At 38.2% G+C, this 27,183-nt stretch overlaps 1 protein-coding gene across 1 annotated transcript in view; it reads right to left on the reverse strand.

Annotated features, from left to right (window-relative positions):
* LOC117408347 (serine/threonine-protein kinase 32B-like) overlaps positions 1 to 27,183 on the reverse strand; it is a 111,709-nt gene that overhangs the window by 7,706 nt on the left and 76,820 nt on the right. Inside the window, exons 5-11 of the mRNA XM_034013265.3 lie at positions 23,510 to 23,547; positions 22,306 to 22,395; positions 15,370 to 15,473; positions 10,513 to 10,629; positions 10,142 to 10,267; positions 5,376 to 5,507; positions 707 to 771 (exon numbers count right to left, since the gene is read on the reverse strand). Coding sequence (XP_033869156.3) covers positions 707 to 771; positions 5,376 to 5,507; positions 10,142 to 10,267; positions 10,513 to 10,629; positions 15,370 to 15,473; positions 22,306 to 22,395; positions 23,510 to 23,547 — 672 coding nt within the window. The remainder of the gene's footprint in view (positions 1 to 706; positions 772 to 5,375; positions 5,508 to 10,141; positions 10,268 to 10,512; positions 10,630 to 15,369; positions 15,474 to 22,305; positions 22,396 to 23,509; positions 23,548 to 27,183) is intronic.

Genomic DNA, 27,183 nt, shown 5'->3' on the forward strand with positions numbered 1-27,183 from the left:
CTCCTTTTCTTTAACCACCGAACCACACAACATACTTTGACAATTGGCTTACATTTCAGTTGTATGTAAGGGTAAGCATATATTGTAGACTAATCTCCAATATGTATTCTGTCTCAATATCTTTTGGAGGTTAGATATTAGTAAAAGTGAAGTCATTCCTTTGGAGCTTAGTACAATCCTGGTACCAAGGCAGCTCTTAAGCCAATTGTGATCCCCATATGGTCCCCACTGTGACAGTTATATAAAGGTGTCCTAAACAGTATTTTAAAATCAATTTTCCTTATTGGCACTACTAAATTCTATAAATGCCCCTCCCTCTCTGTGATGTTGAATATCGCTGGTTATATGCTTATATTTTATACTTAGAATATGCATATACTGAAAAGACAATGCTTAGGAGAAAAGCTGCCCTGCTTTGAAGGTACTTACTAACTTCAAGTTATCCTTAAAACAAGTTCACACCTTAACCTGACACCTTAAGAAATCTGAGTATAACTGTCCAATTTCTTTAATATTGCTTAGAAAGGCATTCATGTGCACAAATTAGGTCTAGGTTTATACTTTTTTTTTTTTTACATTACATAAAGTCACCACCAGTTTTCATTTGAAAAAATTGTGAAAATAATGGAAAAGTATAAGCTATGTTACTGGAATGACACAATACTGTTTCCTTAAAATCAATGGGAAAGGTTACAAAAGTACTTACTTTTCCCTGTTGAATATGATGAATTCCTGGCGTACAGTTTCCAGACACTGCTGCAAATGGGCAGGCTTTGAAAAGTCATGTTCGATGAACCGTAATCCCATCAATACGCATAAAATGAAGCAAGAATACAATATTATATATTTAAAAAAAGTACATGAAAACAATGTTTTAACTTTTTAGCTCTACCCTCGGAAATAAAGGTTCTAAAGAAATGTGTACTACTCAGTTACTACTACTATAATGTACAGGGTGTCATTTATTGTATAAGAAATGTCATCTCGTGCAGTTTGGGGATACCTTCTGTGTGCGGTGCTTGGGCGTCCAGCATGCCACCTTGGCCCTCAAGAGAGAGGTGGCCTGCAGTATCTGTGCGACGCATACTTTCATGTTCCCATTCGTCTAGAGCACAGGAAGGATCTCCGCTTCTCTTTTCAGGGAAGCATTTACGAGTTCGCTGTGGTGCCATTCGGCCTCTCCCTAGCTCCTCATACATTTTCCAAGTGCGTGGACGCTATCCTGGCCTCCCTGCAGCTGCAGGGGATCAGAGTAATAAACTCGACGACTGGTTGATTTATTCCCAGTCCCAAGAGGGAGCAGTGGCCCACACGGCGGTTGTGACAGAGCATTTGGTGAGGCTGGGCCTCACCATCAACGATGCAAAGAGTCAGCTTACACCGGTGCAGTGCATGATGTACTTGGGGCTCCGGCTGGACTCCAGGACGATGTGCGGATACCCGTCGGACGACAGAGTAGCAGCTATCCAAGGTCAACTGTTTCGACAGGGATCGCAGGTCAGTCTGATGTTGTGACAAAAACTGTTGAGTGATGGCCACAGCCATATTGGCCATTCATCTGGGTCTACTCCACATGCACTCGCTACAAGCATGGCTGAATGCGTTCCACCTACATCCCAAGCTTGACAGACACCGTCGCCTGGCGGTGTCTCATACGTGCTCGGCAGCCCTACGCTGGTAGAAGATGACCTCTCACCTGCGAGAGGGTGTGCGGATGGGAGTGGTGTTAAACCGCCAAATTGTGACGACAGACGCCTCCATCTTGGGTTGGGGGGCAGTCTGGGAAGGCAGAGGAGTGCGCGGATCCTGGCCAGACTGCTGGATGTCCCTGCATATAAACATACTGGAGTTGCAGGCCGTCTCCCTTGCTCTCCACCACTTCCTCCCAGTGCTGTAAGGTACACATGTGTTAATCTGGACGGACAACACAACAGTGGTTGCGTATGTCAACCACCTGGGTGGCCTATGGTCCCCAGGGTTGCATCGCATTGCCTTCAGGCTCTTAATGTGGGCTCAGAGGAAATTGCTGTCCCTGCAGGCCTCGGTGGAGATGACACACTGCCCCCTGTGGTACTCCATCGCTTAGGTGGTCCACTTGGTGTCGACGCCCTAGCGTTTTTGTACGGTTTCCTGCTTATACCGCTGCTCCTGGCCTGTCTCGAAAAGGTCCAGTTAGAAAAGGTGTCAGTTATCCTAGTGGCCCCCAGGTGGTCCAGGAGAATCTGGTTCTCGACCCTGTGCCAGCTTTTACAAGGCCAGCCCTGGGAGATCCAACTTCGCCTGGGTCTCCTCAGTCAGGCGAGAGGCACTCTGGCACCTGGAACCGGGCAGGTTCCAGTTATGGTCTGGCCCCTGAAAGGGACGGCTGGTTAGCCCTAGGGCTATCAGATGCGGTTGTGGGTACTTTGCAGAACGCTAGGGCAGATTCCACTAGGTCGTTGTCTGCCTACAAGTGTAAGTATTTCCAGAATTGGTGTCTAAGAGTCATGACCCAATTTCTTGCCCCATACCAGTTATCTTACAGTTTCTGCAAGAACTACTTGATGCTGGTAGGTCACCTTCCACTTTGAAGGTGTATTTAGCGGCTATTTCTGCATGCCATGCCCCCGTGGATTCGGAATCTCCAGGTGCGCTTTTTTTGGCTACCCGGTTTCTTAAAGGCTCGCTGTGATTATGTCGTCGCAGCAGGACTGTTCTCTCCGAATGGAGCCTTGATATTGTACTAGAGGCTGTCACGAAGGCCCCGGTTGAGCCCATATACTCCATAGAGTTGAAGTATCTGTCTATGAAGACAACCTTCTTCGTGGCTATCACCTCCGCTAACCAGGTCAGTGAGCTGCAGGCGCTGTTGGTGCACAGCTCCTGCATGCGTATTTGAGACAATGGCAGCAGGGTATCACTGCATACAAACCCTGCTTTCCTCCCCAAGGTGATCACAGCCTTCCAGTTTAATCTGTGGAACTGGTCCTTCCATCCACCCCCGTTTTCTTTGGAGGAGGATGAGAGATTGAATTTCCTCTGCCCAGTGCAGGCATTGAGATGCTACGTGGATAGGACAAGAGCTCTGCATCATTCTGACCAGCTCTTTGTCTGTCATGGGACACGGACCCTAGGACAGCCCCTCTCAAAGCAGCGTGTGTCGCATTGGATTGTGGACACGGTCTCGACTGCATATGATGGTGCCGGCTTGTCCCCACAAGGGTAGGGTAGGGTAGCCGCACACTCCACTAGAGTGAGTTACATCTTGGGCCTTCTTCAGAGGGGCCTCACTGTTCGATATTTGTACTTCCTTAACCCTTTGCAGTCCATTTATTAAGTGCATGTCAGGCATGTCAGGTCCAATTTATTTTCACACGCGCAGTTAATTTTAGACGCGCTGTTTAAAAGTATTTTTTTTCCACAGTCAAACGGGTTTAAAAGGCCCTGCATATCAACAAAGCACTCACTAGGCATCTCCAGCCCCGCCCCACCCTTTCGTTCACTATAGCTTTCACATATGCTAAGAAATAAATAATAATAATAATAATAATAATAGTCGTACATACCGATTAATCATCTCCTGATCACTTGTTTTATCACCAAACGCCTCAATAATGCGATCCAAGTCAATATTTTATTACTATAACATCTGAAAAAAGCTCTGCAAATGTCTGTGATATTATCTGAGCGCCAATGCAGTCACAGCCAGCTTGTTTCCTTATGGCCTCCATTGTCAGATGCCAGGGGCAAGTATGACTAAACATGAGATACGCTCTTTTTTTCCAGCTTGTCTCAGCTCCTGTCGCTCCCACTCGGCCATTGAATGGTTTTCTCGGCTTTTTCTGGAGAAAAAACGACTAGAAACCCGTTTTTTGCGTCTTTTTGATGATGTCGGACAGGGTCCGACATTGGACCGGATAGGAATAATTGCAATGTCAGACCAGGTCCGACATAGGACCGCAAAGGTTTAATGTGCTGCCTTCATTAGGCACGGGGGTCCTTGAAGGTGTAAGATCACACCGTTAACCCTTGGGTTAATGAGGTTCCGATGCGTCCCTCATATGCTGCCATTCCTTCTCCCTTGCAATGGCTCTGGTATACATTATCCCATACATAATGTCATTGGTGGTCATCTTCAAATTGAAAGGGAACGTTAGGTTACTTACCGTAACCCTGGTTCCCTGAAAGAGACGACGATCACCAACCGCAAGGTCGCATCAGTCGCCCTCATGGGTTCGATGGAAAAAGAGAAATGGCTTCCTCAGGATGACGGTTTTAATCCCTCAGTGGGCGGGACCGAGTGCGTCACCCCAGGAAGGGGCCTACCGGCAGCTCTGATATAAAGAGCTCAGCAATACCTACCCAATGGGCAGGCATATCCCCTACATAATGTCGTTGGTGGTCGTCTTCTCTTTCAGGGAACCAGGGTTATGGTAAGTAACCTAACATTATTTAGAGATATCGCTAAATGATTTAGAGATACCTGAAAATGATTTAAAGATATCTCAAAAACATTTTGAGATCTCCTAAAATTATTTAAAGATATCTGAAAATGCATTTTAGATATCTCATTTAAGCTCCATTTAAAGATATCTGGAAATCATTTTGAGATATCTTTAAATGATAATTTGTCTTGCCATAGAAGTGAAGCTGAGAGGTTCTGACTACTCAAACTGTGCGAAATGACGTCTCTTATACAACCTGACGCCTCCTTGTCATGAAATGGTTCAGTCCAAAATCAACATATAGTATTTCTTAAAAACAAAAGAACAGCCAGAAAAAAAGTGTTTGTAATGATTTTGGTAATATTTCATTTAAAGAAAGTAGTGTCAAGTGTATACAAATTTAAAGTAAGAGTGGAATTAATAGGATGCTCCATTTTATAAAAGGTACTGGGTATGTGTTTTTTTTTTGTTGATGATTGAACATTGGAATTGTGTGTGGTGTTCTATGATGACATCTGCACACAGGATAAGATCATTTGAGCACTTATTGATTTCTAATATGCGATTTATAACACTGCTTGTAAAATGGCAGCAATAGAGCAAGCAATCTTACTGGCTAACAAGTGTTCCAACCAGTGCAGATATGTCACCATAGCAGCACAGCTTAGAACTTTGGCTAAGTCCCTTGACAACCAATTCACTTTCGAAGGGGTGGGGTTGGGGTGCCATTTTATATTCACAAAAACACACTCTAGGATGTTCAAATAAGGTGCAATATCTGCAGGTCCAGGCTGTTTAATGGCACTTGGCTTCGCCTCATGCCAAACAACACCCATAGGCATGTGGATATTGGACCATATTTGAATACCCTTTCGTGTGTTATTGATTTTTAATTAGAATTTGAATTAGTTTTGCTTTGTAAAATACAAGCATTATGAAAGTCCTACTCACCAGTGGGCAAGATTCTTTAGTGGCATCTTTCGATTTACTTTTAGCTAATCGTTTCTTCTTTTTGTGGAGAGGTTTGGACTCCAGGATCATCTCTTCCAGTTCAAAAGTAGGATCACAGTTCAGCCTCCCCTTCTGAAGCAAAATAAATAGAACACAGATAGTCAAGCCTCCAACTGATTGCAACAGTTCATTGGTCTGTTTATAGAACAAATTGTTGAAATAAAACCAGTCAGAACAAGATTGCTAAGAGCGAACCTCCCTTCTATTTATTTAAATGTGTTGTAAGAAAAAAGAATACTGGTGTATTTTGGTAAATTGTTTATATGCTATATTTTCATTATAACCTTTTGAATAGAATAAGCAGAACTGTCATTTATCATTCTCCAGAAAACTCATTGTGTGAGCAACAGAACCCAGAACCACTCAGAATGATTGCAAACACCATACAATGACATTTGAAGCTACTTACTCTATAAACTTTATTAGCTGTTCAATGTTTTTGGAGATATAAATGTTTAGGTGTCATTTGATATAATTACTTTAATTGTCAGGCAGTCCCAAATCTTTTCTAGTAGAAAATGGATGAGAATGATCAAAATGCCTTGGCTAGTGTTCAGCGCACAACCTTTTTGTATTTCAGGGTAATGTCTGATCTCCTGTTCCTTTGCCATTTAAATAACCAAGCTATATCGATTGTCAATGGCTGTCATTGCGTGCTGTTTCAAGGAAGAAAATAACTAGTTTCTTTTTTCCACATGGGATGCATTAAAGGGCCTACATCTGGAACTTTCTTAAAAGAAACAAACAGGGTACAAACAACATGGAATTCGGCATGAAGATAAATAGACACTCCTGATAACTTTATGAGATTTTCAGTCTTTGTTTTGCTTGCAGTATTTCTTTGTTACAGACTCACTGACTGAATAAAACCCTAACATACTCAAGTTAATTGGGTTATTGGCACATGTTATGGGAAAGCGCGGTGCTCTAGCTACTTTCTTGTAAATAGTTTCTTTCAGGCAACATTGTTTCATTTTATTGGGGGCTTTTTATGTAAAGCAATTCTAGAGTATATCTATTATGAAAACCACATAGCTCAGTAGCCAAAGTGATATTAAATGTGAAGAATACAGAGGTTCCCTTTTATAGTCGGGAGCCATAGTTACGAGACTGTGCTATTTGTATTGCATCACAACAAGAATGAAAGTGCTTGTTGAATGACAGAAAAGGGCAAATTAAATATAATTGGTACCGTGGTATAAAGGGCTGCCTTATGGGGGGGAGGGGCAGTGCATAGATCTCAGTGCTTGTACCTATATATGGAAGTGTCTGTACAGCCTATTCAGCAGAAAAAATTGAAGTCACTACAACGCAGTTGACCCCGTTCCTTATGTATAACTTTTAAAGACTGTCTTCTCATGCTCACTGGGCTGCAAAGCTTTAGCTAAGTGGTTCTGCTGCCATCCAAAGAGCAAGCATGTTATTGGTTGTATATCATAACAGAGGGGGTCAGCACACCCTGATTTCTATTTCATACTGCCAATTGAACAGAAGTGACATTTAATACATTACATGATCAATTGTCGGTACATTCCTGTTAAAAACATAAATGATGAATTGCCTTAGTTACACAGTATGATGGAGACAACATGTAGAATCAAACATATTTGTAAAAATGATATGAGTAGAATTTATGTTTTATTTCATTTGTAGTTTGTCTATGTAACTCTTTTTTTAATGTGTTGATATATTAATGAATGTTGCTGGGTCTCCTTTTGTTTGGAGATGACTAGAACCAGTTTATTTAGTAAATAAACTAACCAAATCTCTGTATTTGTTATGTATGTAATTTTGATATATTCAAAAATCAAATATCTATACATTTATATTCCTGGATAAACTAATTATTATTATTATTATTATTATTATTATTATTATTATTATTATTATTATTATACATTTCTTTAGAAAACCCAAGGTTGTGGTGTTGTTGATATTAAAATGCTTCAAGCTTCATTTTGCTCACAGAGCAAGTGTTATCAAAGCTTTATTTTGTAAAGTGTTTTGACAGCCGATTCGAGATGAGAAAAGGCTACATAGCTGCTCAAAACACTATATTACCACCGTTAATACAATTGTGTTTGTTTCTGGAAACCAAGCGATATGTGTTTTGGCTAGATGTGCAAATGGAACTGATTATAGTTTTATGGCCATTCTATTCATTTTAACATAGAACAGAATCTAATCTCAACCCGTACAGGCTGAATGATGAAATCCAAACCACTGTTTCATCATTTTTACTGTGAGTAACAATAAAACGTTTTTTGTTTTGCAATGCAGCCTGGCTGGGGTCAGATCTATTCATAACTTTAAATATGAATTAAAACCTGCTGAAATCTGTTTTGGTTTTGTACTCATGAAATCCTTCTTCAGCTTGTTTTTCTATTCAGGTTATTCTGTATATAATGGTTGCACTGGGTGACTTCTACCCCTTTCCCCTCTGGTTGTCTTTTGTCTTACATTTTCTCAGTGAAGTCCATTTAAAGAAATCTCCATCTTCTAATTATAATTTTCAGATGTGTCTTTAATCAGCACTGGTGGATTGCCCTGCCGACTTAATCCGTCCCTACTCGGGGGACGATCGGCCAATTGTGCACTGCCTCCTGGGAACCCCCGGTCACGGTCGGCAATAACATAGCCTGGATTCGAACCTGTGATCTCCAGGCTATAGGGCGCATCCTGCACTCCACGTAAAGCACCTTTACTGGATGTGCCACTCGGGAGCCCAGCTATGTATTTTTGACATTGGATCTTTTTTGTGTTCCCTGAAAAAAATGGACAAGGGTTGGAACTGGCCAAAATGAAATAATCAGATATGCGTCACACTCGTTTAACCGTCACTGTAGTCAAAATTTTATAGGGTCGGATATGTGAGTGCTGACTGTATATAGTAAATATGGACTGGAGAGGAAGGCTACAGTGTAGTATTAGTAAACAGTTGTTTATTCTGATATTTGGTGTTTTTGGGGTTTATTTTTTAACACTGTAATGAACCAAGACGTGTATTTCAGTGCGCTGTTTCTACAACTATAGTATACATCATTTATCCATATACATATACTTGAAAATGTGGCTTTTCGCTAATAAGTGGCATCTACTGTATGTGTGTGTGTGTATATATATATATATATATATATATATATATATATATATATATATATATATATATATATATATAGTAGAACCACATTTATCCGTGGCTCCCTGACGAGTTATCTCTGAAATACAGTACGTTATTGCCAATGTAGACTTACCGTCCACATTGCGCTGACACACAGACACAGACACACACACACACAAACACACAGACACACACACACACACACACACACACATATAATGTCAGTGTAAACCCTGTGGAGTCGACATGAAGACAGCAGCGCTACAGATGGGAGGATTCATTTTTTGGTATGAGCAGCGGAAGGATGCCGATTGTTTTCCTGAGGCATTTACTTTGTGAATCCCAGCAAACATATTTTGCCTCACTGAAACAAAAGGACTATGATGGACTTTCTCAAGGTTCAAAATAATTATTTGCAGCAGTGAATTGTTTAAAAAAAGCTGTTACGAAAAAAAAAAAAAAACACTTCTGTTGGTACGTATTTTATTGAAATGTAATTAGTTAATTACATACCAGGTTTGTTTAATAGTTTTAAAGTAAAAAATAAAATAATAATAAAATTGTAATTTTTGTTTGAAATCCCAGAAAACTAGCAACACTTTTGAACAGTTTTGAAACTTATTTATGTTATTCGTTACATCCCATTCATAAATATGAACGTGACTCATATTTTTAATATTGGATCCCTTTCTACGTCATCGCCTTCTTCGGTGTGGAGTGCCTTCCTGGGCCGCTTTATGTAAACAGCCGCCATATTTATCACTAATTAAAACAAGCACTGTAAAGCGGACAATAGGCTGCATTCAAAACTAAGATATGGACAATTCTCAAAAACAAGCTTCACAGCAATGACAGAAGAATTTAAACAAATATTTTTAGAAAAACACTCACAATGTCATATTTGCGTTCAGCAACCTGAAAAAGACCTTTCAAATTATTCGGTAAAAAATAAATAAAAAAGCTTGGGGTGACATTGAACCAATTTCTATCTTTAGAATAGCAGCATAACCTGCACAGAAATAACTATGAATGCAGTACTTTCTACAGCAGCACGTTACAAGCAAGATTAAACTCTTAGCCAAACAAAAACAGCTTAAGAAAGAAGGTAAGAAACATATAAAATAATAATATGGGTCAGAATATATTACCACACAATTCTTTTTGAGCTAGCAATGCTCAAAACCAACTCTAGACATATAATTCTTTCGTAATATATTCAAAGCTAACAAGTAAAAATAAATCCTGTGTTTTTTGCACATCTTGAGTATGTGTGAAATGAGGAATCCGCTGGCTCTGTAGATTTGTATGTTAAAGTGCCCTGGCTCTAAGTTGACTTTGGGCCTGTAAGGGTGTGCGTAGCTCCTCAACCAAACTCCTGTCTTCATGACCACACTAATAGGAAGCATTGTTAATATAGGTGTGCAGATCACCATGCAGGGAGATAAAATAATCCGATGGTATAGGCTTACTTAATATTTTATACTGCTTTTAAAAGCATACACAGGACAAGCTGTACTTTGATTAATTTCCTTTCAAAATAGTCCATTTAAAATGGTGCTAAAAAAAGATAAGGTAAAACTCTTACATTTGGAAGAAAGCCAGGGGAAACAGTCTTCTCCAGAACAGCATCCCAGTTCACATCAGCCAGGTAGGGGGAGCTCTGGATATCTGTAACACTTGAAAGACGGCACTCTGGGTCTTTGGCAAGAAGCTATACATATATACATATAAAAAAAATCATTGCCTAAATCATTAGACGTGCCTATTTGGTTTTGCAATGCAGTAATGTAAAACTGTAAATTGTGGGATATCAGCAGCATGCCAGTGAACTCAATAAAACAAATACAAATAATCTGTGTTTAAACTTAAACAAAGAGATGTATTAACAACTTGGTATAATTCCCCCAGCTAGATTCCATCAAATCAGATAAGCTGCAATAAGCTATTGTAACTAACCTTTCTCAGTAACCACACCATGCCTGTGGACCAGGTGGAGGAGTAGTGCACTCGCTCTGCTCGGAAAATGTTGTGAATGTCATCCACTGGGGTGATGGAATGAATGTCGTAAGGTCGCTAATAGAAAAAATAAATACAAAATATTAACAAATCACATCATGGAATGCTACTGGTACCTGAAAACTGTCTTTCATAACTTTGCTGTAAGATTTTAAAAGAACAGTTTCTATTGAAATTTGAGACGATCTGTCTAACTTCAGATGATTTTCTTCGGTAACCCACGTGAGCACAAAGTTCAGACAAGATCAGCAATTGGTCCTCCTCTGGCATGACTCTCCCTGCACTTAGTGCTTCTGTAAGAGCAATCACTGGGGACCCCCAATTTACTGACCTTTAATATGTTCATAAACGCCTGTACTTTATATGTTCTGTTTTGCTCAGTTAAGTGACAATGTTTAAGTAACTATTCACAGAATATTTTGTTTCTTTAGTATCAGAGATGTACTTAACATAAGTTACCAAGCTTTAAAAAAATAACCTTGTGAGCACTGAACAATAACCCTTTAACCCAAAGAAATGACTAGTGAATACAGAAAACAAAGATGTTTTTGCCTTACAGAGCTATAGTTGTGTCATAAATATTCTGCTGAAATAGCCAAGCAGCTAGTTTAGAACTATGTCAAAAAGGTGGTCACGGTGGGTAATGGGACTACATTCCCCAGAATGCCATGGGAGTGAGGCAGGAAGAGGTTCACTTGGCTCTAATTTAATTTAGTGACACCTGCCTGGAATTACCAGGCAGGTATTTAAGCAGGTCAAACTGTTTGTAAAAGGCTGTCTGTGTGAAGCCTGTGAAGAGACCTGTGTGGTCGGAAGGAGAAAGGTACTGTGTGAACCTTGAATTGTATACTCTGTGGTTTGTTGAACTGGGAATGTAGTCCCCAGAATGCCACCAAATGAAGGTTATTCATCTTTTGAAGTTTTAAGCTTGACGTTAAACAGTCCATTGCCGGTTGACATTGATTCTGATTCTAACTCCTTGGAATTTTTTAGGCTACTGGATTCCTTAGATTATATCCTGCATGTCAAAGGTTCTATGCATAATCATGGCCATCTGATAATTTCTCGTGGTTTAGCTGTTAAGAACATCATAACCCTAGATCTTACTATTTCTGATCATCTTGCCATTCTTTTTTAGGTGAATCTGCCAGTATCTATAAAGACTGTGGACAGTACATTTAAATCCCAGGTAATTAATTCTTCAACTGCTGTTAAGCTTTCTGATATAATGAGCTCATTGCCACTCTCTGAGTCCTTATCAGTAGATGAGCTGGTTAATACCTACAGCACCAACATGACTGGTGCCATGACTGGTATACTGTAGCACCAATCAAAACTCAGAGAGTGCCTTTTAAAAAAAGCTCATTGTGGTTTAATGATACAACTCGGAAGATGAAATATGAGGATCATAAAATAGAACGGAGATGGCGGGAATCTAAACTGCATGTTCATTGCATCGCATGGATGGGCCATCTGGTTAAATATAGGAAGCTCTGGCATTGGCTAGATCATCAGATTATTCTAATTTAATTGAAACAAATTAAATAATAATTAATCCTTCCCCTAATAGTCCTACCCTTGACATTGGCTCCTCTCACAGCTACAATGATTTCTTACATTTCTTTAAAAATAAAATACTAGACATCAGAAATGAGATTTCACAGACACCTTCTATTAAGGAGGACTCCAGCACAATTTCACCAACTTTTTCTTTGATTACCTTATAGGAACTGACAGAGCTAGTTCAACATATGAGAGCTACTACATGCTCTCTTGATCTTATTCCTACAAAACTATTGAAAGATGTTGTTGGTGTTATTAATACCCACATTTTATAAATGATAAATATTTCACTTTCCTCCAGTATAGTTCCCTCAGCACTTAAGGTAGCTGTGGTAAAGCCTATGCTTAAGAAACACAATTTGGAGCCTAAAGTCCTCAATAACTATAGGCCAGTCTCCAACATACCATTCTTAGATAAAGTTCTACAGAGTTGCTGCAATTCAATTGCAGGAATTTCTAATAGTAACAGTAATTTCTTAACAGTATATTCAAGAAGTTTCAGTCTGGTTTTCATGCTGCACATAGCACCGAGATGGCCCTTGTCAGAGTTGTGAATGATCTGTTGATAAACTCTGACTTGGGCTTTCCATCAGTATTAATTCTTCTTGATCTAAGTTGTGTAAAAAGTAGCTTAAAATGAACAGTTGTTTAGAAATGTAGAACAAGAACAGCAACAAATAAAAATACACTTAAGGTTTGTGTCTTGCACATGTGCCATAAACAAAATGCTCTGAAAACTTAATGTAATTAATGAAGGGCTGTAATGCAGCAAAAAGAGCAAGAATTAAACAAACAAGGATGTGAAAAGGTTACCGTACCAAGCTGAAAAAAGTTGTCTTTGTGAACTCCAATAAACCAATGTTATCTTTCGCCAGTCAAATCATAGAGTGCCTAAATAAAGTTTTGAGTCAACACGAATAGATTTTTTTCATCTCTTGCGTCTTGCAGCCCAGTAGATTTTGTTAGATTGTTTACCGTCAGGAGTTTAAGTGATTTAATTGCACAAGATGGTTAGATGATGAGCTGATAATATCACTTCAGTCAAAGAATCAACCACAGTAATTTAAGAGCAACGTTACCATTATGTAAAACAGTGATTATTTCTACCTGCAGCCACAAACACGTGCGCATTAGTTCGTAGTGCTTTCGGGGCAAAAACAGTGTAATTAACCCTTTCCAGGGCCTAGAAGGCCTAGAACCGACTCTGAATTCTTCTAACCGATGTCATGCAACATATATATAGCTTTTTGGGTCTTCCAGTCCTGTTTGTCAGTTACAAATTATGTTTCTCTGTACTTGTTGATTATGCTTCGGATACCACACCTTGAAAATCAAGTGATGCAAGCTATTTCACTCAATGTTGTTCCTTCTTTAAACACTAGTGGAGGCTTTGAGTAAATTGTTGATGCTCATAATGCATCAGAGTAGAAAAATGCAACATGTCTAAGACTTTTGCACAGCAGTGTATATATATATATATATACATATATATACAATATATACATATATATATACAGACATGCTCAAATTTGTTGGTACCCCTCCACAAAAAACGAAGAATGCACAATTTTCTCTGAAATAACTTGAAACTGACAAAAGTAATTGGCATCCACCATTGTTTATTCCATATTTAATAGAAATCAGACTTTGCTTTTGATTTTTTATTCAACATAATATTGTAAATAAGAAAACAAATGAAAATGGCATGGACAAAAATGATGGGACCATAACCTAATATTTTGTTGCACAACCTTTAGAGGCAATCACTGCAATCAAATGTTTTCTGTAGCTCTCAATGAGACTTCTGCACCTGTTAACAGGTAGTTTGGCCCACTCTTCCTGAGCAAACTGCTCCAGCTGTCTCAGGTTTGATGGGTGCCTTTTCCAGACTGCAAGTTCCAGCTCTTTCCATAGATGTTCGATAGGATTCAGATCAGGACTCAAAGAAGGCCACTTCAGAATAGTCCAATGTTTTGTTCTTATCCATTCTTGGGTGCTTTTAGCTGTGTGTTTTGGGTCATTATCCTGTTGGAGGACCCATGACCTGTGACTGAGACAGAGCTTTCTGACACTGGGCAGTACGTTTTGCTCCAGAATGCCTTGATAGTCTTGAGATTTCATTGTGCCCTGCACAGATTCAAGGCACCCTGTGCCAGGCGCAGCAAAGCAGCCCCAAAACATAACCGAGCCTCCTCCATATTTCACTGTAGGTATGGTGTTCTTTTCTTTGAAAGCTTCATTTTTTCGTCTGTGAACATAGAGCTGATGTGACTTACCAAAAAGCTCCAGTTTTGACTCATCTGTCCAAAGGACATTCTCCCAGAAGGATTGTGGCTTGTCAATATGCATTTTAGCAAATTCCAGTCTGGCTTTTTTATGTTTTTCTTTCAAAAGTGGAGTCCTCCTGGGTCTTCTTCCATGGAACCCACTTTCGCTCAAAAAGCGACGGATGGTGCGATCAGAAACTGACGTACCTTCACCTTGGAGTTCAGCTTGTATCTCTTTGGCAGTTATCCTTGGTTCTTTTTCTACCATTCGCACTATCCTTCTGTTCAATCTGGGGTCGATTTTCCTCTTGCGGCCGCGCCCAGGGAGGTTGGCTACAGTTCCATGGACCTTAAACTTCTTAATAATGTTTGCAACTGTTGTCACAGGAACATCAAGCTGCTTGGAGATGGTCTTGTAGCCTTTACCTTTACCATGCTTGTCTATTATTTTCTTTCTGATCTCCTCAGACAACTCTCTCCTTTGCTTTCTCTGGTCCATGTTCAGTGTGGTGCACACAATGATACCAAACAGCACAGTGACTACTTTTCTCCATTTAAATAGGCTGAATGACTGATTACAAGATTGGAGACATGTGTGATACTAATTAAAGAAACTAATTAGTTTGAAATATCACTATAATACAATTATTTATTATCTTTTCTAAGGGGTACCAACAAATGTGTCCAGGCCATTTTAGAATATCTTTGTAGAATAAGCAATAATTCATCTATTTTCACAGCTTCTTTGCTTTATTCTATGACATACCAAAGGCATGCAAGTATACATGATAAAATAGCTTTTAATTTCATCACTTTTCAGGAGGAATGAAGCATTATTTCAATGAGCTGTAAGGGTACCAACAAATTTGAGCACGTCTGTATATATATATATATATATATATATATATATATATATATATATATATATATATAATACAGGCCAAAGTGAATGAAGCTATTGTGTTACCCAGCCTCTCAGCAGTTCATATGCCGTGATCCCCAGTGACCACCAGTCTACAGGATAGGAGTAACCAGGGCCTCCCTCCATAAAAGAGTGAAACACTTCAGGAGCTGTAGAGAGAGAAACAGAAAAAGTATTCATTGAGAAGGAGTCTAGAAGACCAAATAATTTGTATTATCTTTCATAGTTCCGTTTTTCACAGTTTCAGTGCTCTAATTAATCAGAAAGCAGATTGTGTTGGGAATTCAGATTGTTCACATCCGCTAAAAGTAGTATTTAGCTGTATAGGGACACAAGCTTTCTCCTCCTTGAAACCTGACTGCCACCTCTGTGGCTAAAATGTATTTTCTTAACAGTACAGCATCGGTTTAACCTGGAATCAGCAGTTATCTCGATAGCAAACACCTTGTGTTTTTCTCACTTTTAAGACAGAGTTTTGTAATCAATACATATTTTGTAATTGTTAAAAGAGATTTGATTGAGAGAGAGCAAGCAGAGATGTGTTGTGAAGTATCATAACATGCAAATGACACAACACTGAGTCCAGTCCTATAGTACTTGCCCTGGCCAATGGAACCCCTCATCTTCAAAGAAGTACGCGTTTAAAAGGTTAGCATGCATGAGTATCCTTTTAAATCCTTTCATGTTTAAGATATGAGCACATTCTTTTAAATACAGTAGAACGAATATTCTCCACACAGAATACAAAAAAGAAAAGCTGCTTTTTTATTCTTCAAAGGAAACCTATTAGGAAAAGAAGTGACACTGAACAGAATTTATCTCATTAATTGGATTTGAACTTTTGCATGAAAATATCATTCTCCAAGCAGACCAAAACTAGTTATTTTTTATTCCGAAGCGAGGACTTCCCCCAAGGGGAAACTAAGGAAGTATAGGAGGACGAACCAAGGTCTCTGGCTTACTGAGTCATCTAGTCGAGAAAGGTCAGACTCGGCTGACGCTCCGAGGCTGCATGGAGAGCCTCGCGATCTACACAGGGAGAACAAAAGTGCTGGAAAAGAGAATAAAGAAATAAATACATAAAGAGGGCTAGGGGTCTCTCCCCCCCTCCCAGCTGCAAGAGCCACCTTCAATAAGTGAAGTCAAATGACTAGCTTGAAAGTTGGGAGCAGTTTGCTCTCCGAAGGGGGAGAGTGGCACAGGTGCAAATGAATAGATTAGCAGGAGAATGGAAAATTAAATATAGTTAATTATTTGGCCGGGGGTCCCCTCTGGCCAGCGGGAACCTTCCTCTCGGGGGGCAAAGCGACGTAGTCGGCCTCTAAGGTCGGGAAGCCGAAAAAAAAAAAACGGAAGTGGATCTGAGCAATACGCATAGTCTATTCACCACAGACACAAACAAACAAGATTGCTGCTTCCGCATCCAGCATTCAAAGAATATCGCTGACATTTGCCAAGCTCTTTGAGATGTTATAGTAATAAAATAATGACTTGAGGAGTTTGGTGATAAAACGAGTGATCAGGAGATAATTTATCAGTATGCACTACTATGAAGAGATATGTGATAAATACAGCGAACAAGGAGTGGGGCAGGGCTGGAGATGCAGTACTGAGTGTCCTGTTGATATACTTTTAAACAGTCTGTGTAAAAGAAACAGCTTGTGTGAAAATAAATTGGACCTGACGCGCCTGACAGGCTCTGAATAAATGGACCGCAAAGGATTAAGATTTTTCTGCCAAAAAGAGCCCCAAAGATAGGTTGCGACAACAATAGGGAATCCTTCAAGTACGGCTGTGGATTTAAGCTCAGGAGGAAGATTATTTTTTTTGTATTATTTCTGGGGCCAGACATCTGAGAACCATTGATTAAGAGAATATCACCAAACCAACAGAAGAAGCATCCGTATAGAGTGAGAGGTCATGGGGGGTAGCATTGAAGTTATAGTAAAACAGAGGCCGTTGTAGGAGAGAGATCTGAAAGGACTGAATGAGAGAGTGAATGTGTTCCAATTTAATTTATTAAGATGACAGATGGAACCTGAATGAGCATCGACACAAAACTGCACATATGTAAAAAATAGCATCCTTTGGAAATGCAGAATAAGGAATTTATATTATTGCACAGCTGTCTGCCGCCGGAATGTTTGATGGGTCTTCAATGAGAATCTTTGCATGTTGAAAAAGCAGGCAGAGCTAGAGAATGAATAGAAGAAACTGCAGACGCACAATTCATAAAAATAAATAAATACATAAATAAATAAAAATGAGAGCAGGGGAAAATAATTTGAGGCTGTCCAAAAGCAGCCCCCTCTTCAGTCTCCTCATCAGAGGTAGAAAGGGTGGTGGAGTCACAGCCACGGATCCCGAGATTTTAGAGACAGATCAGACAGACAGATCTCCACAGTCAACTACCCTGTGGTCCAGAAATTCTGAGATCGCAATAAGAATCGAGACCAAATTAACGTCTTTACCTTCAATAATAGTGTATCTCAGTTGAGGAGAGAGTGAGTGCAATTAACTACTGAAACAGCAGAGGATCCTGAAGTAGAGGCGGTTGCTAATGAAGAGGAAAATTATATTCTATATGATATGTGTGTTCTATATGATACGTGTGTACCTTGTATTTCTATATACATTAAATTGAACGCGAGGTGCCTTTGAGACTGTAGCAAGCAGTGATTGCATGCAGCTGGCCCTTCGGGCTTGTGAACAACAGTGTTCCCCCATCCCCAGGACACCAACTTTGATAACTCAGAGACTGTCTCTGTCCTGATTCTATCTTGTGCTGTGATAACGAAGGATTGCCTGAGACAGGACAGAAGTTACACCACAGTCGACACCCCATCAGATCACCCTGGCCCCAAGAAGCTGGCTACGGTGTAAACAGGGTGACTGACAGGTAATTAAAGGTTGACTGACAGATATTTTAGCAGGATGACTCAGGAGAGGAGTCCTGGCTTTAGCCCCCCAAAATACACCAAGGTTCTACAAAAAGCAAGATTTTAGAAAACCAACCAAGCATTTAAATCTGCCATTGGGGGCCTTTAATTTGTAAGTATTCTCGTGATCTATTCAGAACTATTTATTTTATCGCCATGTTTAGCTAATATGGTTGCTTGGATTGCATTAACCACCTACCTGTCTGTAGTTATCAGGGAGTGTCTCTAAAGGTGGTTAATGTAACCCAAGAGGATTCACCAGTAAAATGCTCTAATAAAATCCAGCTATTTATCCATGTGTGGTATAGGTTGATCAAGCTTAGCCACACTAGCCACACAGCAAAATAACGTATGTTCACTGACAGCTAGGATTACCCAGGGTACTTGTAGTATTGTCTGCCATGAACATGTGCCATTGTCCAGATATTGTATGTCACAGGACCTGATTGGCCAAACTTGGAAAGGAGTGAAAAGGATTAACCTACATTGAAATAACCATGGATAACCAAGATGTATTTATCAGCTTACCCTGTTCCAACAGACATCTTTAAATACAAAATACTATGGATTGTCCATGGAGGGCACCTTCAAAGCTTAGTTTAGTTTTTCCATGGAATTATTCTATGACTGGCATCAATTCAATTTCCAGAAAAGAAAGTTATTCTTATGATAGTAGCTGTCAAAAAACTTAAGAAAAAAACAACAGCTTTGTGAGCTATCAAGTGTGGCTCGCATTGCTCTTTTTCTGGAAAGAGCAAACAATGCCAGAGCTGGGCATATGGAAGAACTCAATCTTATTTAATCACTTTTACATAGCAAGGTTGATTTATGCACTTGCATTTTCCATACAACTTCACAAAGTCTACATATAGAGAATTTCTGCAAGCAGATGTTCTCGCAAGAGCATACAGATTATCTTTAAATAGACAGATTGTGTTTTTGGCTAATGCATCATCATCCTAAATTAATAGCCTGACTAAATTAATAGCCTGACTATTATAGGCTGAATATTAACCCTTCATCAGCAGCAATAACAGGGCTCACATGGAAGGTGGAAAGGGGTACAAAGGCATCCCACACACATAAACACACATTATGGTTCATAATTTAAGAAGTGATCTACCTTTTCTACATCTCCCCGAGCTTCCCTGCTACACACAATAATTGATTCTGTCAGTAAGCACAAGCTTTGATTTGTGGTATGTGAAAAAATGTATATTTTTTTGCAACCCTTGGAAAGGCAGAAAGGGATGCAAAACGACCCTAAAACAATTCCATATTTATTTTGAAAAAGGACATGCTTGGTATCAAAATGAAAGTAATCAATTGTTGTTTAATCACATATAAGGATACATCTTCAAAAAGTTTTGGGATATCTTAATTTTAAACATGCTGGGGAGCAGCTTGTTTGCACCCTTTGACGCTAACAAAGGGTTAAGTAAATTCATGTAATTATTGTGTGAGCAGGTAATTTTTCATTATATATAAAACAAATATCATATTTAAAAGGTATCAAAATATAACATTGCAAATTTGAAATATTTCCCACATAGCCTGCAAAAAACTAAACTATTAGCTACTTCTACTGAACAAATAACTCAATTACTATTGAATCCCTTTGAAGTTCAGATCCAGACTTGTGCACTGTACATTATGTAGCCTTATTTAACTGAAAAGATTTGTATCTATTATGAGCCCGTTCTACCAACTCCAAGTAATTTGTTACTTAGAAATCTGGTCAAAATACATTTTGTTATTTATATGTATATACTGGTGTCAATAGGCTGACTTAAAAATGGGTTCATTGTATTGGAGACTGTAATGGGGAGACAATTATTCGGAATATCCAATTACAAGAACATTGACAATGCCAAGAAAGCGGTCATAACATTCAATTAAGGTTAGCGGGCCTATTAGAAATATAATTAGATGATACACTTGCACAGAAAAAGCTCCAGAGAAACTTATCAGTGTTATGCTGTCAAAATGATAAGCCAAGCATGCAGAAAATGGCAAATGTACAAGTCACTACACAATCAAAACAAGGGTTTATGCTGCCACCCTGTAATTGGTGGGCCTTACCATTTTAAATAGTAAAAAACTACTGATACATAAAATATGACTGAATTTATTGATTAAAAATATTTATCGAGGCTATAGACAATGCGTATAAACTAAGGGGTGGTTTAAACTGAATTACTGCAAAGGAGCTGCTGCCACATGGGGGGGGGGGGGGGGGGGATATGGTTTAATGCCTTTTTTATATTCCTAAAACACAATGAGCTTAGCTGTGATCAAGCAAAGTATGAAAATGTATCTGTTATGACTTAAATTAGGAGCACCTTAATACCATGTAATCAAGCATTTCTGATAAAAGTGAACGAACTCAGCTATTGTCTACAATACACTACATGAACCAGTATCAATAACTTGCTATGAATAACCTGGATAAAATAATTGAATGATTCTGTTTTTAGTAAATGCAATTCATGTGCGAAGATTAATAGAAATTAAAAACATAAAGAAGCCATAAATTAGACTTGGTTTACACTATAATGATATGAAAAAAACTTTTATTTTGTACTTACTGAATTCAATAGCATGCATTTATTTAATAAAATATTTAAGCAGGAAACAACTATTGAGATGGACATTTCCTCATTGCCAAATGATTGCTGGGGTTAAATGTGTTTACTATTACTGTCTTGTATGGGAAGATCCAATGTTAATATCCAGTGGTAATATCCAGTGTTAATAACCAATGTTAATATCATGCTCTCTGTGAAGTCTGTCTGCTTTCCTACAATTATCAGAGGATGGTGCCTCTTAGCATCAAACAGTTTCATACAAAAGTGTTACTACATTGCCATTGAGGATCGATAATGGTACTTCTAAGCTCTTGAAAAAGGCAGAAACACAGTCTGCTAAATCAAGGTTTTCCCCATGGAATAAAATAAATGCATTATTTACATACACATGCTTATGTAGTTTTGTGTTGAACAAGCAGTAAGTGGTATTTTGTTAAACATAATTAAAATCATGACATTGAACTATTTGTAATTTGAATGAATGAAAAGGAATCATTGAATGAAGAGTCATTAATGAAAGTGTGCTCTGACCTTTCCCTTATGTAAATATCCTTGCTCTTTACTTGCCCAGTGTGTAGGCAGCTTCAAGCTGGGCACTATAGCAATAAACAATCTAATAAAATAGTCTCCTATGATTTAACACTTTTCTTATTTTTTTTTTTAAGAGGGGAGAATTACATTGCTGTTTTCTTGTACCTTTGTTGTCATCTTGAAAGTAAATTGGTAACTAAAAACATTGTCACAGCATGGGAACTAGTAAATGGTTTGCTTTTACATCAAATAAAAACACCCACACATACATGAATAACAAGCCACTAAAGATTGCATACTGTGAAACTCTCAGACTTCAAACACAATACACGGTTTTGCACTAATGTGACTTTCTTTCAGTTTCTCAGCTAATTTGAATCAGGAATAACACATTTTTTTTTGTGGCTTTGTCCATGCCGAACTGAACAAAATGCTGGGATAAACAGTTACTTTTAATCATCGGTTTCTGTTTTTGTCAATACACCCTGGTGATTTTTTAAAACTCCCATTAGAGCTCTCAGAATCATGTCTAAACTCTGAGCACATGAAGCACACAGTGTAACCATTGACTCTACCCCTGCAACATCCCATGTGGTAGTAAGTAATACCACATTTACTCAAGTTAAAACCCGTACAACGATCAAAAGAAGGTCAAAATGTTTTGGATTAAATGTATGCATTATTTCATATAAATCTAGATTGAGTAACTTAGTTCCAGCCACAGATGCAGCCTTTTCTGAGTCTTTCAATACAGTGGCAATATTAAAGTCATTAATACATTATTTCATATAAATCTAGATTATTATTGTTTATTATTTTTTATTTCTTAGCAGACGTCCTTATCCAGGACGACTTACAATTGTTACAAGAGATCACATTATTTTTTACATACAATTACATTTTTTTTTTTGTGAGTAACTTACCCATGTAAGGCTTAGTTCCAGCCATAGATGTAGCCTTTTCTGAGTCTTTCAATACAGTGGCAATATTAAAGTCAGTAATATGCACATGCCCTGCAAAACAAACATATAGTAATATTGATCTATATACTCTGATTAAACATAAAAATTGAATCTCATCAATTGCAGAGCTTACAGGTTCTCCTTTGGTCCCATATTAACTTTACTATTTCAATACCTTTCTTATAACATTTCCCACAACATTTTTAAAGAAATATTGTTTGGTTGTTTGTTTTTTTTCTCCAACCAAATTATTATTATTATTATTTTTTCTAAATACTATTAGTAGTATGGCAAGACTTATACAAGTTCGAGATATATTTCGGAATGTTTTTTTTTTACGTTGTCAGTTTTTAATATTAGTCAAAATGCAATTAAATCCAATGATAAACTGACCAATATTGAAGCAGCAAGGTGACTGCCAGTTGTAGTTTGAGATGTCCATCAGGTAAGCATTAATAGACTATCAGTATGAAAAATCTGAATAAAACAATCCTTGCAGCTCATGAAATTGGCATTTGACAATCTGAAAAATTCCCTGCCCCTTCCTTACTTTCCTGTAAGAACTTCCTGATCGAATGATTCCACCAGAAAATAAGGTTACAGTATCACAGCATCTAATTACCCAGAGTGCTGTTGTTTGTTGAAGGTGCTCATAGCAGCATGAAAGGATTTTGCCTAATTCCATCTTTATTAAGTACTCAATTAATTCACCCAAGGGAATGAATGTGGACAAACATCAAAACTGATGAAGTGGTAAGCCAAGTCATATTAAAAAATCTTATTTGAATCAGCCACACTGGCACGCTTTCTTATTCAAATGTTACCAGAATATCTGCTCTTTATGGGTTTCCTGTTATATACAGTGCTAAGCAGTATATTCTATGCTATAGCTTGTTTAAGTGATGATCTTAACAGAAATTAACAGAACAGAAATTTCACCACCAGTCTATGTAAAAGAGAGTTACAGTTATAAGTTTTAGTAATACAAGTTTTGCTGAAAGCCCTTTTAGTCAGACACACTTAACTCAATATAAGAATGCAACCACCAGTTAGGTGTTATTTATATTAGCAGCACATGTATATTAGAGGCAACAAATCAATGATTCACTTATATCAGTCTCGATATAATTACAGATTGTTATATTGAAAACTGTTCACTACTTACCGTGTTCATCAAGAAGAATGTTATCGGGTTTAATGTCTCTGAAAAAATAAAGAGAATATCAAGTTTACAATGTATGTATATTACACCAACATGAATAGCATCTTAGAGAGAAAGTTCTGGTTAGTTTGTATAATGGGTTCATGGATGCATGCATGCATATTTTTTTTTCGGGTGGCCACTGTGTATGAATGCTTTGTTTACAAAATTACCTAAAAGAGAGTTTATAAGTAAATTGCTTATACCAGATGGGACCTTGGTTGTACTCCTTGGAGTGGGACATAGTTCTTAGGTATGGTATGCTGAGGTTTTGGTAGAACTGTGTATTATTTATAGCTACCTTCAATACAATTTACAAAAAAAAAAAAAAAAAAAAAAAAAAGGACTGCCCTTTTTATATAATCGTGTCCCCTTACCCACAAAACCTTGGATAGTAACATAAAACACAATATCAGATCATCTGGAAACAGCCAGCACTGCAAGTAAGTCACCCGACACCTCCTGACACCACCTGCCAGCTTTACATGACCCGGGATAGAGAAAATTGAAAAAAGAAAATATTGAACCAGACTACAAGACATAGCTTCAGTACTTTTTTTTTTTATTAAACACACGTTTAAACACAAAACCTTTTTGTTTGTATTTTGACGGTACCTGCAATATCAGAAATATCTGGACACAACCATTCCTGAAGTGGAACTAGAAACTTGATCCATCAGAAAACACAATGTACCATCACTGTATTATAATGGCCTGGGGGAGTCACACAGATTTCTGGAAGGTACAGTTGAAAGGGAGGATTCATACCAGAGGAGCGGGGAGGTGGGAGGTGGGAGGGGTAGTCTTGTAGTTTCACCATGGTACAAGGTCAGCAAAGTCTATGATTGAAAGGAAGGTAAAAATGTCCATCTCCTTCCGACGTATTTTTTTGCAGATTTTTGCAGACCCCAGGCACTTTTATCCATGCATATGTACATTACAGGGCATCTGAGTTTAATGACAATTAACTTGTTATGTCTACATGGAAATATACCAGGGAACACACTTATTGTGATGTCTATATAATTTATATTAAATTACTTATTTCTGTTTTAGAATGGAGCATTTTCCTGCAAAAAAAAAAACAAAAAAAACTATATAAATATATAAAAAGGTCTGGTATACGTGGGATTTGAATCTACAACCTTCAGTTGGCAATCGTCTTGTGTTAACTGTCATCAGTGCTACACGATTAGTTGAGACAAGCAGTATTTTGAAAGATGAAGCCAGCCAGCTGAGAATTCTCCAAACTGAGATTTTTCGAGCCATAATCCATCATCTTCATTCTCATTCTGAGAATTTGAGCTGGAGCTCTGAAAATTTTTGGTTTCCTGTGAGTGTAACGCTCATTATGGTCACTATTGGCACAAGGAGTTACGATTTCCTGTCTCTATACTGGTCGATGAGAATAACACTATTTGTGGTCCCCGCTGGACAAAAAAGGAACATCATTTCTGAGAATTAGCTACGCTGAAGGAGAGCCTATATATATTTGGTAAAAGTAAAACATAAAGGGCAGCAGTGTGGAGTAGTGGTTAGGGCTCTGGACTCTTGACCGGAGGGTCATGGTTTCAATCCCAGGTGGGGACACTGCTGCTGTACCCTTGAGCACGGTACTTTACTTAGATTTCTCCAGTAAAAACCCAACTGTATAAATGGTTAATTGTATGTAAAAATAATGTGTAAAACATAATGTAATTGTATGTAAAAATAATGTGATATCTTGGAACAATTGTAAGGGGTTGCAGAGCATTTGAGAATTCAACACCATCTCCTTTTCTTTGACATACATTAGTTGCTTAAACGATTTCCACTATCTTATTTAGAAAAATTGACATTTTAGTACTGATCTGTACATTCTACTTTGTCCCCAGCATTTGAATAATGCTGAAGACAGTTTATAGTTAATGTGTATTTTAACTATAAACTAATCTGCTTTAGAAACGCCATTTTTAATCGCATTGTAACTTGACAAAGTAGAGTGATTTAATAACTATGGTATTTAGAAGGAAAAAAAAATGTTTCGACACAAATATATTTATGAAGGAATAAGGTCACTCATCTAATATTTTCCAAATAGGTTTTTTCTTATGTCTGATCTGGAACAGAATTCCTTTTCCAGTTCAGTCAGATTGATGTCATCCAGAATGTCTTGGTGTGTGTGACAAGCTGCTACGGAGTTCAGTCTGCTTTGTGTCATGCTGCTGCGCAGCCAGGACTTCAGCCGTCGTAGGCTGCTGAGACTGCGTTCTGCTTGGGCTGAAGATGCTGGTGAAGCAGCAAACGTACAAGTTGTTCAACTTGTGGGAAAAGTCTCCTGACTTCGGTTCCTGACTAACTTAAGATACCATTGCTCTTGACGTGTAGTAGTACGTTTTCTAAAGCTTGGTAGTGATTAAGGTTGTTGCTGTCAAATCACTCTGACAATTCAGATTTTGCAGTATCTATAAACTCGAGATACTGTGGTCGGTAGTGTTCCAGTTCGGTTGTGGCATGATAAGCTGTAGCAGTTCCAGTGTACCTTGCAGGTGTTTTACGGCATCTTGGAATTGTTAACTGTTGTAAGTCAATTGGCTTTGAAGAATAACTTCAAAAGCAGTACACAGCAAACATCTCCAGTCTTGAACAAAATCCATTAGCTTTGGCACCAAGTTCAGTGCGATCTTGCTCAGAAGTCATCTGAAAAAAATTCCAGTAACTGAGCAAACAAACTTAGAGAGTGAGCCAAACAATTAACAAAGATCGCGCGAGGTTCAATTTCACGGACTTTAGCCTGCACTCCATTTCTTATGCCCGAGACATTACTAGCCCCATCAAAACACTGTCTCCTACACCTTTTTAAATCCAAGCCACACCTTGTTAGTACATCTTTGACAATGTTGAACAGTTCTTCTGCTGTTGTTTTAGCTGTCTTGTAGAACCCAATAAAGTCTTTGTGAATATCCAAGCTCTCTCTGACCCAACGAATACAAACAGAAACTTGTTCATGGGTGCTTATGTCTGCAGTTTCATCAATCATAATAGAAAAAAAAATCACAGCTCTGAATGTTCTTAAGCACCTTTTTCAGCACATTTGAAGTTAGTTCGCTGCATCCATTGATTTACTTCAGGAACATCTTCACGCCTTAACTTAAGCAAATTTAAAAAATTTGATCTGTCATGTGTATTATTATTATTATTATTATTATTATTTATTTCTTAGCAGATACCCTTATCCAGGGCGACTTACAGTTATAAACAAAAATACATTTCAAGAATCACAGTACAAGTATTAATACAATTAAGAGCAAGATAAAATACAATGACTTCGGTTCTAGCAAGTACAAGTATATGACAAAATATGATTCAATAACGTAGCAGATAACAGTGTCAGTGATAGTTACATCAGGATATAATTAAATACAAAATACAACAGATACAGTGCCTTGCGAAAGTATTCGGCCCCCTTGAACTTTGCGACCTTTTGCCACATTTCAGGCTTCAAACATAAAGATATGAAACTGTAATTTTTTGTGAAGAATCAACAACAAGTGGGACACAATCATGAAGTGGAACGAAATTTATTGGATATTTCAAACTTTTTTAACAAATAAAAAACTGAAAAATTGGGCGTGCAAAATTATTCAGCCCCTTTACTT

Source organism: Acipenser ruthenus, chromosome 2 (assembly GCF_902713425.1).
Source record: "Acipenser ruthenus chromosome 2, fAciRut3.2 maternal haplotype, whole genome shotgun sequence".
NCBI classification, from domain to species: Eukaryota; Metazoa; Chordata; class Actinopteri; order Acipenseriformes; family Acipenseridae; genus Acipenser; species Acipenser ruthenus.